This window comes from Rana temporaria, chromosome 5 (assembly GCF_905171775.1).
Source record: "Rana temporaria chromosome 5, aRanTem1.1, whole genome shotgun sequence".
Taxonomy (NCBI): Eukaryota; Metazoa; Chordata; class Amphibia; order Anura; family Ranidae; genus Rana; species Rana temporaria.
This window is the reverse complement of record NC_053493.1, coordinates 117,921,441-117,937,674: the sequence shown is the minus strand read 5'-3', so window position 1 is coordinate 117,937,674 and position 16,234 is coordinate 117,921,441. Positions and strand designations below refer to the sequence as shown.

Genomic DNA, 16,234 nt, shown 5'->3' with positions numbered 1-16,234 from the left:
AGCAAAATTATTGACTCAGGGGGCTGAATACAAATGCATGCCACACTTTTCACATATTTATTTGTAAAAAAAAAATTAAAACCATTTATCGTTTTCCTTCCAGTTCACAATTATGTGCCACTTTGGTTTGGTCTATCCCATAAAATCCCAATAAAATACATTTAAGTTTTTGGTTGCAACATGACAAAATGTGAAAATTGTTAAGGGGTATGAATACTAACAACATTGTAAACCAGTCAATAACTCTCCCATTCTGTTCCATTGTGAAAATGTCGCTAGGGACCAACATTCAGATGAGATAAGCTGCTTAGGAGACACTTAACATGTCCTTTTAATAACCATTAATAAAAAAAAAATAACAACTAGGTAAACCAGTCAGTAATCCTTCCATTCTGAGCAATTTACATTGTTCATATGTCTCTAGGGGGAAACAGCCAGATGAGGTGAAAATCCCCCAAAAATTCACAGTATTTACAGAAAATTAACTGGTGGTTGAAGGTATATTATTGAGAAGTAAGAAGGAAATTGTTCTTTTCTATGTATTCCACTAGAATCTGTCCTCTTTGGACTATGGTTTCCACCAATGCTTTCACTCCCTGGAAGCCTCCTTGGCTCTCCCAGAATTTGTGATCCATCTGCAATGATGTCAATAGCATGTCGTGTAAACATCCCGTCTTTAGCAGTTGCACTACGGATTTAGGATACCTAATGAAAAGCAAAAAGAGCATCAGTCATAATGGGGTGGAAGAAATACAAGATTGTATTAACTCTGTCCATTTCTACAGAACTGTTGTATACTCATATAAGACATGATCTATCATATTAAAAGTGTTAAACATCAACATCACTATAGCATCAGTGCTGGCATTTGCACAGCTGAACCATTGCTCTCTTGACCTCACCAGAGCTCAATTAAAACTCTCACTTCAGGTCATGACAGTCTCCAAACAAACTATTGCAAAGATCTGAAAGACCCGGACACAAAAATTGGAACACGCAGGCTACGATTCATAGTAACATTGAGGTGACTCTGCTAGACAGTCCCTAAACATGTGAAGGTTTGGAATCCCTGGGTAGATAATTTTTTACCTCCAGGCTTCTCTCCTTAACCACTTGCCTACTGTGCACATACACCCCCTTCCTGCCCAGATGAGATTTTAGCTTCCGGCACTGCGTCGCTTTAACTGACAATTGCGCGGTCGTGCGACGTGGTTCCCAAACAAAATTGACGTCCTTTTTACCCACAAATAGAGCTTTCTTTTGGTGGTATTTGATCCCCTGTGCGGTTTTTATTTTTGGGGCTATAAAACAAAAATTAGCGTCATTTTTGAAAAAAAAACAATATTTTTTACTTTTTGCTATAATAAATATCCAATTTTTTTAAAAAATATATTTATTTTTTCTCAGTTTAGGCCCATACGTATTCTTCTACATATTTTTTGGTAAAAAAAAAAATCGCAATAACCTGGTTTGGGCAAAAGTTATATTGCCTACAAAATAGGGGACATAATGATTTTTTTTCTTTTTTTTACTAGGAATGGCGGCGATCTGCGTTTTTTTTCGGGACTGCGACATTATAGCGAACACATCGGACACTTTTGACACATTTTTATAACCATTCACATTTATACAGTGAACAGTGCTATAAATATGCATTGATTACTGTATAAATGTGACTGGCAGGGAAGGGGTTAACCACTAGGGGGCGGGGAAGGGGTTAAATGTGTATCCTGGGTGTGTTCTAACTGTAGGGGGAGGGGGGTGACTGGGGGAGGTGACCGATCTATGTCCCTATGTACAAGGGACACAGATCGGTATCCTCTCTCCCTGACAGGACGTGGAGCTCTGTGTTTACACACAGAGCTCCACGTCCCTGCTCAGTTACTGGGCAATCGCGGGCACGCGCACTGTGTTCCCAGTAATGCGAAGGGTGAGCGTGCCACCGGCAGCGCGCACGCGCACCCTAGAGGCTTTAAATGACAGGACGTCATATGACGTCCTGTCGGAACAATAGAGCATTCCGCCCGCCGTCATTTGATGGCGGGCGGATGTCAAGTGGTTAAACTGTGATTCACCCACTGGGTTACTGGATGCTACCCCAACCCGGTGACCTCCTCCTTCTGTCCCTGCCTCCCTATCCACTTCCACTACAATTTACTCTCTTTACTCTTTGGAGTATTTTACTTGTTTGTCTTGTTTGTGCTTATTTTGCAACTTAGTTCCTCTGGATTGACTGTTGTAAGGGTTTTTAATGTCCAACACATTTACATTGCTTCACTTTTGCACGGCCTGACACCATGGTCTCTGCTCCCATTAGTTGATATCAGTATCAGTTTTCAGTATCACTGAAATAATATGCATGCATTATACATACTAGGAGTAGTACCATTGGGGGGATCCGTAGTGGAGAAGGATCTGGGGGTTTTGGTAGATCATAAGCTCAATAATGGCATGCAATGCCAAGCTGCTGTTTCCAAAGCGAGCAAAGTCCCTTCTTGTATTAAGAGGCAGATTTCACCAAAGGCGAGTTCTGTAATTTTGTGGGGATTTGCATTTTTACCTAAATCAGTCTGCTCAGGACAAGCCTATTGGCTAAATTTACAGATTATTATCTGCTTGCATTTTTCTTACCTATCAATCCCTTGTAAGAGTCTAAAATTAAGATTGTCCTTAGGGTGGTTTGGTCTCCCAGCATTGTCAATGTAAACTAAGTTAGAAGGGTCACTATGGCGGACCTATGAAAACAAAGCAAAGATTATATTTATACAATCAGGTACTTTTCTGGTAAATAACATGCAGTTCTTACTATACCTTTAAAATGTTAAAAATGAAAATTACATTATCTTTTATTCAAATATAAGGTTGTTTATGAGAATCAAGGCTAAAACCATAGTTTCATTTTAGAACCAAATCATACTTGAACATTAGATTTTTTTTGTAGGCTTAATATAATCTTCGTTATTGGCATTCATGATAAAAAAATGTTTAAATTGTAATTGTAGAAAAATACACACACACTTATTTATGTTTTTCTATGTGTATACATATTGCATTTGGCAATGAAAATTTCTGATACGTAATTATAATAAATTGTAAACAGAGGGACTCCCGCGCTGTCAGTAATCTAAGCTAGGGGGCACTGCTGCAGACACCTGGTGAACTGTCCTAGTCAGAAAAATGTGTCAATGAATAAATAATGATGTCTGCGCTGTGTGACTCAAAGGGATGAAAGGGACGGTGCGGCTGATGAGCACACTAGTAATGTAAAAAACACAATAAACCTGTGAAATACACAATATAAAACAATACTAAAAGAACATAAAAAAATCTTCAAAAAATCTTCAAAATCCATACAATGTGAATAAAAACAACATACGTAAAAAAATGACATGCGTTAAAAAATAAATCAAACGTGACTCATAAAATTACAGATGTGATAAGGTATATGAGCCAAAAATATGGCAGACAACTGGAATGATTTATACAGAAAGTCTCTATGTGGTGATACCAAAAGCCAGGTACAAGTGTTGAAAGGAGAGAAACTGTTCAGTGCAAACACCTCGTGTGCTTCCTAGCAGCTCACCTCACAGCTGTAGCACAGAGTGAGCGCATTGCTGTGCGATTTGTATTTATCACAGTATTGTTCTCACAGATTTACGCTATATATTCCCTTGCTGTTTTCCCACATGTGACATCTGGCTCTGAGTCGTTTAGCTACATATTAGCTTATCGCACCATCCACTGAGTGTATTTTTGAGGATCATTTGGGCTGTCCGTGCTACAGCTGTGAGGTGAGCTGCTAGGAAGCACAATAGGTGTTTGCACTGAAGAGTTTCTCTCCTTTCAACACTTGTACCTGGCTTTTGGGATCACCACATAGAGACTTTGGCCCAGATTCAAGAAGCACTTGCGCCCGCGCAACCATAGGTTGCGCGGCGCAAGGGCTTACTTGCTCCGGTGTAACGAGTGCTCCTGATTCAGGAACCTCGTTACACCGACTGCAGCCTAGGATGTGACAGACATAAGCCTCCTTATGCCTTCACATCCCAGGCTGCATTCTTGCGTTGGCCGCTAGGGGGCGCGGCCATTGTGATCGGCGTATAGTATTCAAATTGCATACTACCACCGATTCACAAAAGTTGCGCGGGCCCTGCGCACGCAAGGTACGGAGTTTCCGTACGGCGACTTTAGCATAAGGCTGCTCCTGCTAATAGCAGGCTCAACCAATGATAAAGTATAGCTGCGCTTCCCGCTCGCGACGTTCAAATTTTACGTCGTTTACGTAAGTGAACCGTGAATGGCGCTGGACGCCATTCACGTTCACTTAGAAGCAAATGACGTCCTTGCGATGTCATTTGCCGCAATGCACGTCGGGAAAGTTTCCCGACGGAGCATGCGCTGTTCGCTCGGCGCGGGAGCGCCCCTAATTTAAATGATTCCCGCCCCCGGCGGGATCATTTACATTAGGCGCCCTTACGCAGGGCTAATTAGCATAGCGCCCGCGCAATTTACGGAGCAATTGCTCCGTGAATCGCGGGCAAAGCGCAATATTTGCGTGGGCGCAGAGAAAAATTTTTGCTCTTTGCCCACGCAAATATTGCGCGAATCTACCTGAATCTGGGCCACTCTGTATAATTCATTCCAGTTGTCTGCCATATTTTTGGCTCATATACCTTATCACATCTGTCATTTTATGACTCACGTTTGATTTATTTTTTCATGCATGTAATTTTTTCACGTATGTTGTTTTTATTCACATTGTATGGATTGTAAAAGATTTTTGATGTTCTTTTAGTATTGTTTTATATTGTGTATTTCACAGGTTTATTGTGTTTCACATTACTAGTGCGCCCATCAGTCGCACCGTCCCTTTCACTCCTTTGAGTCACACAGCGCAGACATCATTATTTATTCATTAATAATAATAAATAATGAGTTATCGGATAATGAAAATGACCAGATTATAGTATCTTTTGTTAGAATTAGTAAAAACTTTGAAAAAAAGCAATCAACAGCATTAAAGTAGAGTTCCACTCAAAAGTGGAACTTCCGCTTATCGGTCTCCTCTCCCCCTCTGGTGCCACATTTGGCACCATTTAGGGCGGAAGGGGGAAGAGGTACCCATTTTTGACAGGCACCATTCCTCTCTTCTGGGAGACAGGGATGCAGCCCGGTCTCTCAGAAGTTTGCCTCCTTCCACCGCCGCCGGACCAATTAGAAAGTGCAGCGCGATTTGCACATATGCAGTATGGAATCCGGCTGTGACGTAGAAAGGCTTCACTTATGGGTTCCCTTACCAGGAATAGCGGTGGCTGCACCCAACAGCCGATCTGAAGATCGGCTGGGGTAGCGAAATCGCGGGCTCCCTGGACAAGGTAAGTGTCTATAAAATAAAAGTCAGCAGCTGCAGTATTTGTAGCTGTTGAGTTTTAATTTTTCCCGGTGGGCTGGACCTCCTCTTTAATGTTGAAGCAGCGCTTCAGGCAAAAAACTAACTATATAGATCAGGTCATATGTGTTTACCATTTTACCTGCTAACGCATTTGTAGTTCTGTACAGCCAAGCTTGTACTTTTCACACATCTGCCACATTGCACAACCAGACAGGTGACACTTATTTTTTGGTTCAGGAACTTGGCTTCCTGTGTCACCTCTCTCCAGCACCAATTTGTTCAGACTTGACTATGATGCAGTATCACCCACTCTGTCCAGGGAACTTCACAGCTGAACCACCAAACAGAATATGGCAGAGGTATGTAGCTGTGCAGCAGTCACAAGATTGATTAAACAAAATTACAAATTGTTTGGCAGGTACAAGTGTAAACATATATGTATTTTAATTATGTATTTAGTCCAACTTTTTTTATTTTTTATTTTCCATCTTTAACTCTTTTGCCACCAATGATGTATCCCACATGTAAGAGCATTGAAAAAGTTAAACGGCTTTCTCTTTTTTTTAGCAGGCTCAGAGCTGTTGAGTCAGAGACTCACATTGTGCTTTCTGAAAATATATCACAAGGTTTTTAGGTCATTTTCTAGCTAAAATTGCAGACTTTAACTTGTGCGCAAAAGATAAAAACATTGCTGTGGCAGCAAAGGGTTGAAAACTAAATTCAAAAGGGTGAGAGTCAAAAAGAGAGAGAAAACAAAAACTTAGTACAAAAAAATATGAGATGCCATTATAATAACTAACAATTATTTTCTGGTGCAATATTAATAATTTTCCAAGATGCATTTGCATACCAACTCAATATAAAATTTATTTTAGATTAAAAAGTATTCCAAAATTTAAGTAATTCTTACTAGAAATTAATTTGTATGCATAACCTAATCTTTAATTTTAGGTTCATTCAGATTAGTCCAGCTTGAATGAGATTTATTAGCATTTAGCATTCTTATCAGGCTTATCAGCATTCTGCCATGAAATGAAACATCCTGCGGCTTGGCTTCAATATATATTTGTAATATATTTGTAATATTGCAAATATACCTGAGACCTTAATCCAATACTTACAAACGATTCTGAAATTTTGCAGAAATGAATATTATGGTCTACGTCACCTTTAGCTTCCACTGAAGTTTTGGCAACATCTTGACAAAGGGGTAAGTGCTATATCACCTAATAAGACATTTAGGGGTTGATTTACTAAAGGCAAATAGACTGTGCACTTTTCAAAGAGCAGTTGCATTCTGCAAGAGCAGTTGCTCGAGTAAATGAGCAGAAGCTCTGCGGACTTCCATCATCCAATCGTGTGCAAGCAAAAATACTGTTTTTTTTTTTAATTTTTCTTGCATGTGATTGGGTATTCTTAGCAAAATGAATCTTTACCTCATTTACTAAGTTCTGGAGCAACTGCATTTTCAGAGTGCAACTGCACTTTGAAAAGTACACAGTCAATTTGCCTTTTGTAAATCAACTACTTAATGTGTAACTTAATTTTTTTATTTTTAAATGGAGTAGAGAGGGATTAGAACCTTTGTCCGGTTTTTATTGCTATCTGTGTCCCCGTTAGGGAGATTCACTCTCTCAATTCGGCCTGTTTACTGGTATCATCGAAAGTGATGGTAAAAGAAAATCCCAAATTTTGAGTTGACATCAGAAAAGTAAAAGAGGGGAAATCTTCCAATTAGTTCTGGTGACCCTGGTGACGCCTGTGATTCCTTCACTTTGGAGGGATTTTCTCTCACTTCCTGTTTTATGGAACAGGAAGTGAAAGCAAAATCTCCCTTATGGGCAAACACGGTAAACCGAAAAATGACAGGGGTTATAATCCTCCCTTACTCTATCCCAATTTTTTTTTTTTAAATAGCTTTGCCTTTAGTTTCACTTTAAGTGCTCTTCAAGTACTTTGCATTGATAGAAAATGCTTATCTGCCTTCCCAGAACCAATGCATGATATCATTTTCACTGCCCCACAATTTGTAAATGTGGAAAGGTAAAACTACTAGAAAGTAAACATCTAAATATAATACAAACCAAATGTACAATAATTCCTTTTGATTTCTGTGCTGAAAGCATGGTATAGTAAGCACTGAGACCTAAAACAATTATGTGCATTATCCTGCTTTGCCATTTTATTTATTTTTGTTTAAATTGACATGGCTTAATTGATTAGGAAAAAACTTTTCCTTCAGGTACCACAAGGATCACACAAATGAGTGAAACTTTGCTGTGTAAAGTAATATCATAATAGCAAATAATAATGACTTGATTATATTTTTCACTTTGGATTGGTTGATCAGTGATTGAAATCCCCAACAAAGAGGCCATTTTGTCTTCCCATGGAAAGTCTAATTTCAGTGCTTTTAAAAGAGTAACTTCTGCCGTAGACCTGTTGAAATCAATAATTACCAGAAATGGATACAAGTACCTACCAGAATGTGCACCAAGATCAGTTCCTTTGGGTTACGACATTTGTCATGAAGCAGCTCTTCTACACAAGGCTCTGTAGAGTCTGGTCTAAATCCACAACAGTAACGGTCTAATCTGTCCTGAACCTAGGAAATTAGCACATTACAGCATGTGTTTATTTTTATTGTGTCTTTCTTAATGCAATCTAACACAATACAATAACACTTATTTTATAAATACATTCTGTCAGAACATTTGGGGTTAAAAGAATACATATAAAGTCGGATATTGTATATTTTTCCTATTCATATACACTATGAACAGAAGGGCAACCATAGTGTCTTTAAAGTTTAAATTAGGTTCATAAGCTTATGAATAGACAATGATTTTATGTCTTACAGGGAGCTTGTAAGAGGTCTGGTTATACCAAACTCCCCAGGTTATAACTCAAAGGTTTTGGACACTTTGTAAGATAAACAAGATAAAAGGATATTGGTACAGGATGATACAAACTGTGTAGTGTTGTCTCTGTATAATGAGACCAAAGGGCTCATCCACAAATAAGCTATCGTATTGTATATCTTAAATAATGTTTATTTTATACAGTGGGGCAAAAAGGTATTTAGTCAGTTACCAATTGTGTAAGTTCTCCCACTTAAAAAGATGAGAGAGGCCTGTCATCATAGGTATACCTCAACTATGAGAGACAAATTGTCTGAGACATTGTCTGATTTGGAAAGAGTTTATTTGCAAATGATGGTGGAAAATAAGTATTTGGTCACCTACAAACAAGCAAGATTTCTGTCTCTCACAGACCTGTATCTTCTTCTTTAAGAGGCTCCTCTGTCCTCCACTCATTACCTGTATTAATGGCACCTGTTTGAACTTGTTATTAGTATAAAAGACACCTGTCCACAACCTCAAACAGTCACACTCCAAACTCCACTATGGTGAAGACCAAAGACAAAAAGACAGAAACAAAATTGTAGACCTGCACCAGGCTGGGAAGACTGATTCTGCAATAGGCAAGCAGCTTGGTGTGAAGAAATCAACTGTGGGAGCAATAATTAGAAAAGGCAAGACATACAAGACCACTGATAATCTCCCTCCATCTGGGGCTCCACGCAAGGTCTCACCCCGTGGGGTCAAAACAATCACAAGAACAGTGAGCAAAAATCATAGAACCACACAGGGGGACCTAGTGAATGACCTGCAGAGAGCTGGGACCAACGTAAGAAAGGCTACCATCAGTAACACACTATGTTGCCAGGGACTCAGATCCTGCAGTTCCAGATGTGTCCCCCTGCTTAAGCCAGTACATGTCCGGGCCCGTCTGAGGTTTGCTAGAGAGCATTTGGATGATCCAGAAGAGGATTGGGAGAATGTCATATGGTCAGATGAAAGTAGAACTGTTTGGTAGAAACACAACTCGCCGTGTTTGGAGGAGAGAGAATGCCATACCTACTGTGAAGCATGGAGGTGGCACAATCATGCTTTTGGGCTGTTTCTCTGCAAAGGGAACAGGACGACTGATCCGTGTACATGAAAGGATGAATGGGGCCATGTATCATGAGATTTTGAGTGCACACCTCCTCCCATCAGCAAGGGTCTTTCAGCATGACAATGATCCCAGACACAACGCCCGGGCAACGAAGGAGTGGCTTCGTAAGAAGCATTTCAAGGTCCAGGAGTGGCCTAGCCAGTCTCCAGATCTAAACCCCATAGAGGGAGTTGAAAGTCCGTGTTGCCCAGCGACAGCCCCAAAACATCACTGCTCTAGAGGATATCTGCATGGAGGAATGGGCCAACATACCACCAACAGTATGTGACAACCTTGTGAAGACTTAAAGAAAACATTTGACCTCTGTCATTGCCAAAAAAGGATATATGACAAAGTATTTAGATGAATTTTTGATATTGACCAAATACTTATTTTCCACCATAATTTGCAAATAAATTATTTCCAAATCAGACAATGTGATTGTCTGGATTTGTTTCCACATTTTGTCTCTCATAGTTGAGGCATGATGACAATTACAGGCCTCTCTCATCTTTTTAGGTGGGAGTACTTGCACAATTGTCCCCACTGTATATCTTTACCCGGTATTAGTTACCGTATTTATCGGCGTATACCGCGCACTATTTTGCCCTGAAAATCAGGGCAAAATCGTGGGTGCGCGGTATACGCCGATACCCGCTTTCCCGCGCCGAGTTTGAATACTGCGCCAGCATATACCGAGCGCAGTACACTCGTGTATCTTCGGGCAGTCTCGGCGCCTCTCGCGCTGACGTCCTGGACGTACAGGACGTCAGCGCGCGAGTAGCCGAGCCTGCCCGACGATACACGAGTGTACTGCGCTCGGTATTTTTTCGGCGCAGTATTCAAACTCGGTGCGGGAAACGAGCGTAGAGGACGCGAGGACGCCACAGAAGGACGCCGGACCCGACGAAGAGGACACCCAAAGCCGCAGACGGACGCCGGACCCGATGAGGCCGCCGATGGACGCCGCGCAAGACACCAAAACTTTAAGTACAAAAAACTTTTTTCCACAGGAATTCGGGGCAACTTTAGGGGTGTGCGCTATACGCGGGAGCGTGCTATACCCCGATAAATACGGTATATATGCGTATAAACCCATTTATGCAGTGACTTGGGACAAGGCCATCCAGCGGCCAGGGCAAAGATGTCAAACTTGGGGTTAGGATCAGGGCACCCACATCCCTGCAATAAACCATTGTACCCATGGCAGCCTCCCCTCCTGCCCTCCCCTTGCCCTAGCCCTGCCCACAGGTATGGTACAATCATAGTTATATTGGTCCAAGCTGGACCATTGCAGCTATGTAAAAATATTCATGGAACTCCTCTTATAATACGCTAACATCTGTCCTATGTGGTTCATGAACAGACTGTAGATAAGTAAACCATAACCCTATAAAACTAATTGTGCCTGAAAAACAGAGATGACCTAACTCTTTCTGCTTGCCAAGCCAGCATAATTACTGTAGCCGTGCTGTGAATTGGATTCTAAAATATTCTGCTTGCAGCTGTGATTGCTGGATGCTTGTAGTGTGAACTATTTTTACACTAATGTCAAATTTTCCTGAAATATTACCAAAGCTGAAGTAGCCAACTCTGAGGATAAGGGAAAAAATATTTTATTAAAACCTTACCTAATAATACAAACAGTAACTAAAACTGTTTTAAAGGGTAGCTCCCCTATTATTTGGGCAAGGGGTTATGGGCCTAATCCTCAAAAACCCGGCGCAACGTAAATTTTTCCATTTAAGTTACACCGCCGCAAAATCTCTAACTAAGTGCCCGATCCACAAAGCACTTACCTAGAAATTTTGAGCGGTGTAACTTAAATCCGGCCGGCGCAAGGCGTTCCTCTTCAAATGGGGGCGATTCCCATTTAAATTAGGCGCGCTCCCGCGCCGGCCGTACTGCGCATGCTCGTGACGTCATTTTCCCGACGTGCATATCGCGAAATTACGTTACGCCGAGCTTTGTGGATCGCGACGGGTCAATAAAGTTGCGTCGGGAAAAAAAAAGATACGGCGAAAAAAAAAAAAATTAAAACAAAAAAAAAACGTGTCGCTGGACAGAAGGGTCTGCTTTTACAAGGTGTAAACAGTTTACACTTTGTAAAAGCAGCCCTAATTTTACACATGCAACTTAATACTTACGGAGAAAAAACGAAGCTGAAAAGCTTTGTGGATCTCCGTAAGTGCTAATTTGCATACCCGAGGCGGCATTTCGACACAAAATGCCCCCAGTGGCGGATGCGGTACTGCATCCTAAGATCCGGCAGTGTAAGTCCCTTACACATGCCGGATCTTCTGTCTATCTCTTGGAAACTGATTCTGTGGATCAGTTCCAAAGATAGAAACAGGGATACGACGGCGTATCAGTAGATACGCCGTCGTATCTCTTTTGAGGATATGGCCCTATGTTTCCAACCCATGTTACCACTGAAATCTGCTGCTTCATGTTTAGACTCACATTATAAAATGAAGGGGAATGTCTGGACAGCCGCACTCTAAAAAATGTTGCTTTTTATTGTAAAAATAGGATCACAGGATACATGCCACAGCAAACAGGATATAAGCTGATGCGTTTCACACTATAACTTAGTGCCTAATTGAAACTATGATTAAGCACTAAGTTATAGTGTGAAACACGTCAGCTTGTATCCTGTTTGCTGTGGCATGTATCCTGTGATCCTATTTTTACAATAAAAAGCGAATTTTTTTTGGAGTGCGGCTGTCCAGACATTCCCCTTCATTTTGCATTACTACATGCATTGCCAGCACCCATGGCTTCAGATCCGATTAGGGGGTCATCATTTGCATCTTCTTCCTTTCTCTAGACTCACATAGATGGAGTGTCTTAAATGAAACCCTTACTGAAAGATAATTGACGATGGTTTGAAAGCGGCAAATATGTGCAGGAGAGAGCTCAGCAGGGTATGGCAGTGCGCAGTATTGTGCAGTTGAGAATTTGTATATCAGCAGCGAGTATGTGCAGGAGAAGAGTGTAGAGCATACTCTAAAAATTGCAGTGCCCAATGAAGGGTGATCCACGTTTAGCTATGATTAAACACTAAATACAGTGTGAACCGCGTCAGCTCTGCCGGTATGCTGTGACATGTAGTGCTGTTTTTCTTTCTTGGATTTTTACAATAAAGGCAACTTTTGTTCGGAGTGCGGCTGTCCAGAACAATCCTTTCTTTTGTTTTGCAATCTCATATGCATTGCCTGCACCCGTGGTCCTGGGGGAAGCATTTGTTCTGAAGATTTCCACACCTGAGCGTTTTTTCTTTCTAAACTGACCACGGTGTCAGGGCTCAGCAGCCATGATAAACCGTGGTCAGTTTACAGGGGGAAGGGCAGAAACTGGCAGGATCAGCCAGTTATTTCAGGTGAGACACAGCACAAGCACTGCGCTGTTGTTAATGCTTTAAAAGAACAGTATACATTTTTTTTTTCTTGGTTACAAACACTTTAACTATATAATGCTGCACTACCATGCCACAATCACATGCATTGGGCACACTTGCGGTGCATTCCCATTGAACTCAATGGGTGAGTTTGAAAAGCGGCGTAGCTTGTCAAACTTTGCACACTGAGTTAAAAATGCCACGATTGCAAAGCATTGTGTTCGTCGCACCCTGAGACTATTGTGGCAATAATTTTGTTAAAACAGGGGCCACAAGTAGTAAGCTTATGGTACCACTGCAATCCCATGAGAGAGCCTACATAAAACAACCGAATGCATGTAATCAAGGTGGACCTGGACTTAAAGGGGCAGATCCACGTACATCGGCGCATAATTGCGTTGGGCGTAGCGTATCTAAGATACACTACGCCGCCGTAACTTTTTTTTTAATTTCTCAAAGAATGCGCGCCGTAAGTTACGGCGGCATAGTGTATCTTTGGCGGCGTAAGGGCACTCAAATGGATGTGATGGGGGCGTGTTTTATGTAAATACGTCTTGACCCGACGTAAATGACGTTTGTTTTCAACTGCAAATTAAAACCGGAACAAGCCAATGTTTACGATGGTGACGTCATTCTACGCAAAGCCCTATTCGCGAACGACTTACGCAAACTACGTAACATTTTTAAAATTCAACGCGGGAACAACGGCCATACTCAACATTGGCTGCGCCTCATATAGCAGGGGTAACTATACACCGGAAAAAGCCGAACGCAAACGATGTAAAAAAATACGCCGGCCGGACGTGCGTTCCGTGGATGGCCGTATCTAGCTAATTTGCATACTCGACACGGATTTAGACGGAAACGCCACCTAGCGGCCAGCGGAAAAATGCACCTTAGATCCGACGGCATACTAAGACGTACGCCTGTCGGATCGAGCCCAGATGCAGTCGTATCTTGTTTTGTGGATACAAAACAAAGATACGACGCAGGAACTTTGAAATTACGCGGCGTATCAATAGATACGCCGGCATAATTCTTCTGTGGATCTGGCCCATAAAGTGAAGATCTGCTATTTTATAGTAAACACTATACTGAGAAATACCCTGAAAATCTACCCTTTGCCTTTATTTTTTCCTGAAAATGGCAGTGCACATCACCTGAGGCACTGCTGCCGCTGACTGCTAGTCCCACAAGACCTAGAGTGCAGTTTAGTAATGTCACTACTGTGCTGCTCACTGTTCTTCGGAAGGCTTGCTGGAAAAAAAACTACCTGAGGACCCGAAGTGCATGTATTCCCCCGCTTCTTTTATTAATCCTGTGGATTTATTTTGACTCCACCTCTTCTGCTGGCTTTTGACCATTACTCCAGCAGCCATGAAATCACCAGTCTTCAGGGGGCAGATGTGACATGAAAAACCAAAATCCTACATGAACACACGTTTTACAGTAAAAGTCCATATTAAAAGAGAAATATTACCAAAGCTTTTTTGGTCAAACTTCTTTCGTGGATCACAGCAGTGCACTTACTTTTGCTCTCCTAGAGTAAGCTAATAGCAGGATAAAGCCTGCTGTGACATGAGGTCACAGTGCCACTCCAGGCTCTGAAAGCATCCCAACCATATTGTCAGGATCCACCCAGCTGCCTGACTGACAGATGGCTCAGGCTCTCAGCGCTTGGGTGTGAGCCATAGCCAGCTGCATCTGCCCGGTGCTGTACACTGGCTTCAGCTCTAAATGTTTCTTATTTTGTTTCTCGTCTTTTGTACTGCTCAACACAGTGAAGTTGATTTATTAAAAGGGTAGAGAGTGTTAACTTTCAAGGCGGATTTTCACTAACCTTGAATGTGGGGAAAATCCAGCTGTCCACAAGGTTTAGGAGGGTGTCTTTGAGAATGTTTGACCATTCTTCTAGAAGTGCATTTGTGAGGTCAGGCACTGATGTTGGACGAGAAGGCCTGGCTCGCAGTCTCCGCTCTAATTCATCCCAAAGGTGTTCTATCTGGTTGAGGTCAGGACTCTGTGCAGGCCAGTCAAGTTCCTCCACCCCAAACTCGCTTATCCATGTCTTTATGGATGGCACAGCCAGTGGCATCATTAGGGGGTGGCTTCTGGGGCTATACTGTAGCCCTGAATCTGGGGCCCATAGCCCTGAATCTCTGCAGCTGTCCCCAACCGCTGGATACCAGGCACCCCAGCCAGGCTGCATGAAACAGTCGTAGAGTGGGTGGGCCGCATGACAGAGCCGGCAGGCAGAACGGGAGAGCCGGAGAGCGGACAGGCCACATGACAGAGCTGGCAGGCAGAGCAGGAGATCATCTTTTACCGCCATGATGTAAGGGGGGCGCTCTCTAGGAACCCTGATGTAAGAGGAGGCTTTCTGGGGACCATGATGTAAGGGGGGCTCTCTGGGGACCCTGATGTAAGGATGGGGCTCTCTGGGGAGGGGACCCTGATGTAAGGGGGAAGCTCTCTGGGGACCCTGATGTAAGAGGAGTCTTTCTGGGGACCATGATGTAAGAGGGGCTCTCTGTGGACCCTGTTGTAAGGAGGGGGCTCTCTGGGGAGGGGACCCTGATGTAAGGGGGGCTCTCTGGGGACCCTGATGCAAGAGGAGGCTCTCTGGGGACCCTGATGTAAGGGGGGCACGCTGGGGACCCTGATGTAACAAGGGGGCTCTCTGGGGGCCCTGATGTAAGGGGGAGGCTCTCTGGGCACCCTGATGTAAGGGGGAGGCTCTCTGGGGACCCTGATGTAAGAGGGGCTCTCTGGGGACCCTGATGTAAGAGGGGGGCTCTCTGGGGATGCTGATGTAAGGGGGACACTCTGATGTAAGGGGGACACTCTCTGACCCTGATGTAATGAGGGGCTCTCAGGGGACACTGATGTAATGATGATAATATATATATATATATATATATATATATATATATATATATATATATATATATAGTAGATATACACACACATATATTATATACATGTGTATGCCTGCCCAAGTGTATGACTATCTTTACTTCACTACTATGGGCTCTAGCTCATGATCTTTTGTAGACCTAGCAACCCCCCCGTGCACAGTATGGATGAGCTCCAGCGTGTTCGCATTGTACACGTGCAGAGCCCGCCAAGAAGTCTGCACGGCGCTGCACTAATCACAGCCAGGGAGACATTTCCCGATCTCTGCAGCCGAGCATCGCGACAATGTCTCCCTGGCTGTGATTAGCGAAGTGCCGTGCAGACTTCCTGGCGGGCTCTGCATGTGTACCATGCGAACACACTGGAGCTCATCCTTAGTGCACAGCCTTCCCAGAAGAATTTAAAGCGGTCCTCCACCCTAAAGTGGAGTCCCGCTGATCGGAACCCTCCCCCCCTCCGGTGTCACTTTTGACACCTTTCAGGGGGGAGGGGGGTGCAGACACCTGTCTAAAGACAGGTATTTGCAC

At 42.8% G+C, this 16,234-nt stretch overlaps 1 protein-coding gene across 1 annotated transcript in view; it reads right to left on the bottom strand.

Moving 5' to 3' along the window:
* Positions 1–299: 299 nt before the first annotated feature.
* GASK1A (golgi associated kinase 1A) overlaps positions 300–16,234 on the bottom strand; it is a 52,628-nt gene continuing 36,693 nt past the window's right edge. Inside the window, exons 3-5 of the mRNA XM_040353062.1 lie at positions 7,875–7,997; positions 2,632–2,735; positions 300–705 (exon numbers count right to left, since the gene is read on the bottom strand). Coding sequence (XP_040208996.1) covers positions 504–705; positions 2,632–2,735; positions 7,875–7,997 — 429 coding nt within the window. The 3' untranslated portion in view covers positions 300–503. The remainder of the gene's footprint in view (positions 706–2,631; positions 2,736–7,874; positions 7,998–16,234) is intronic.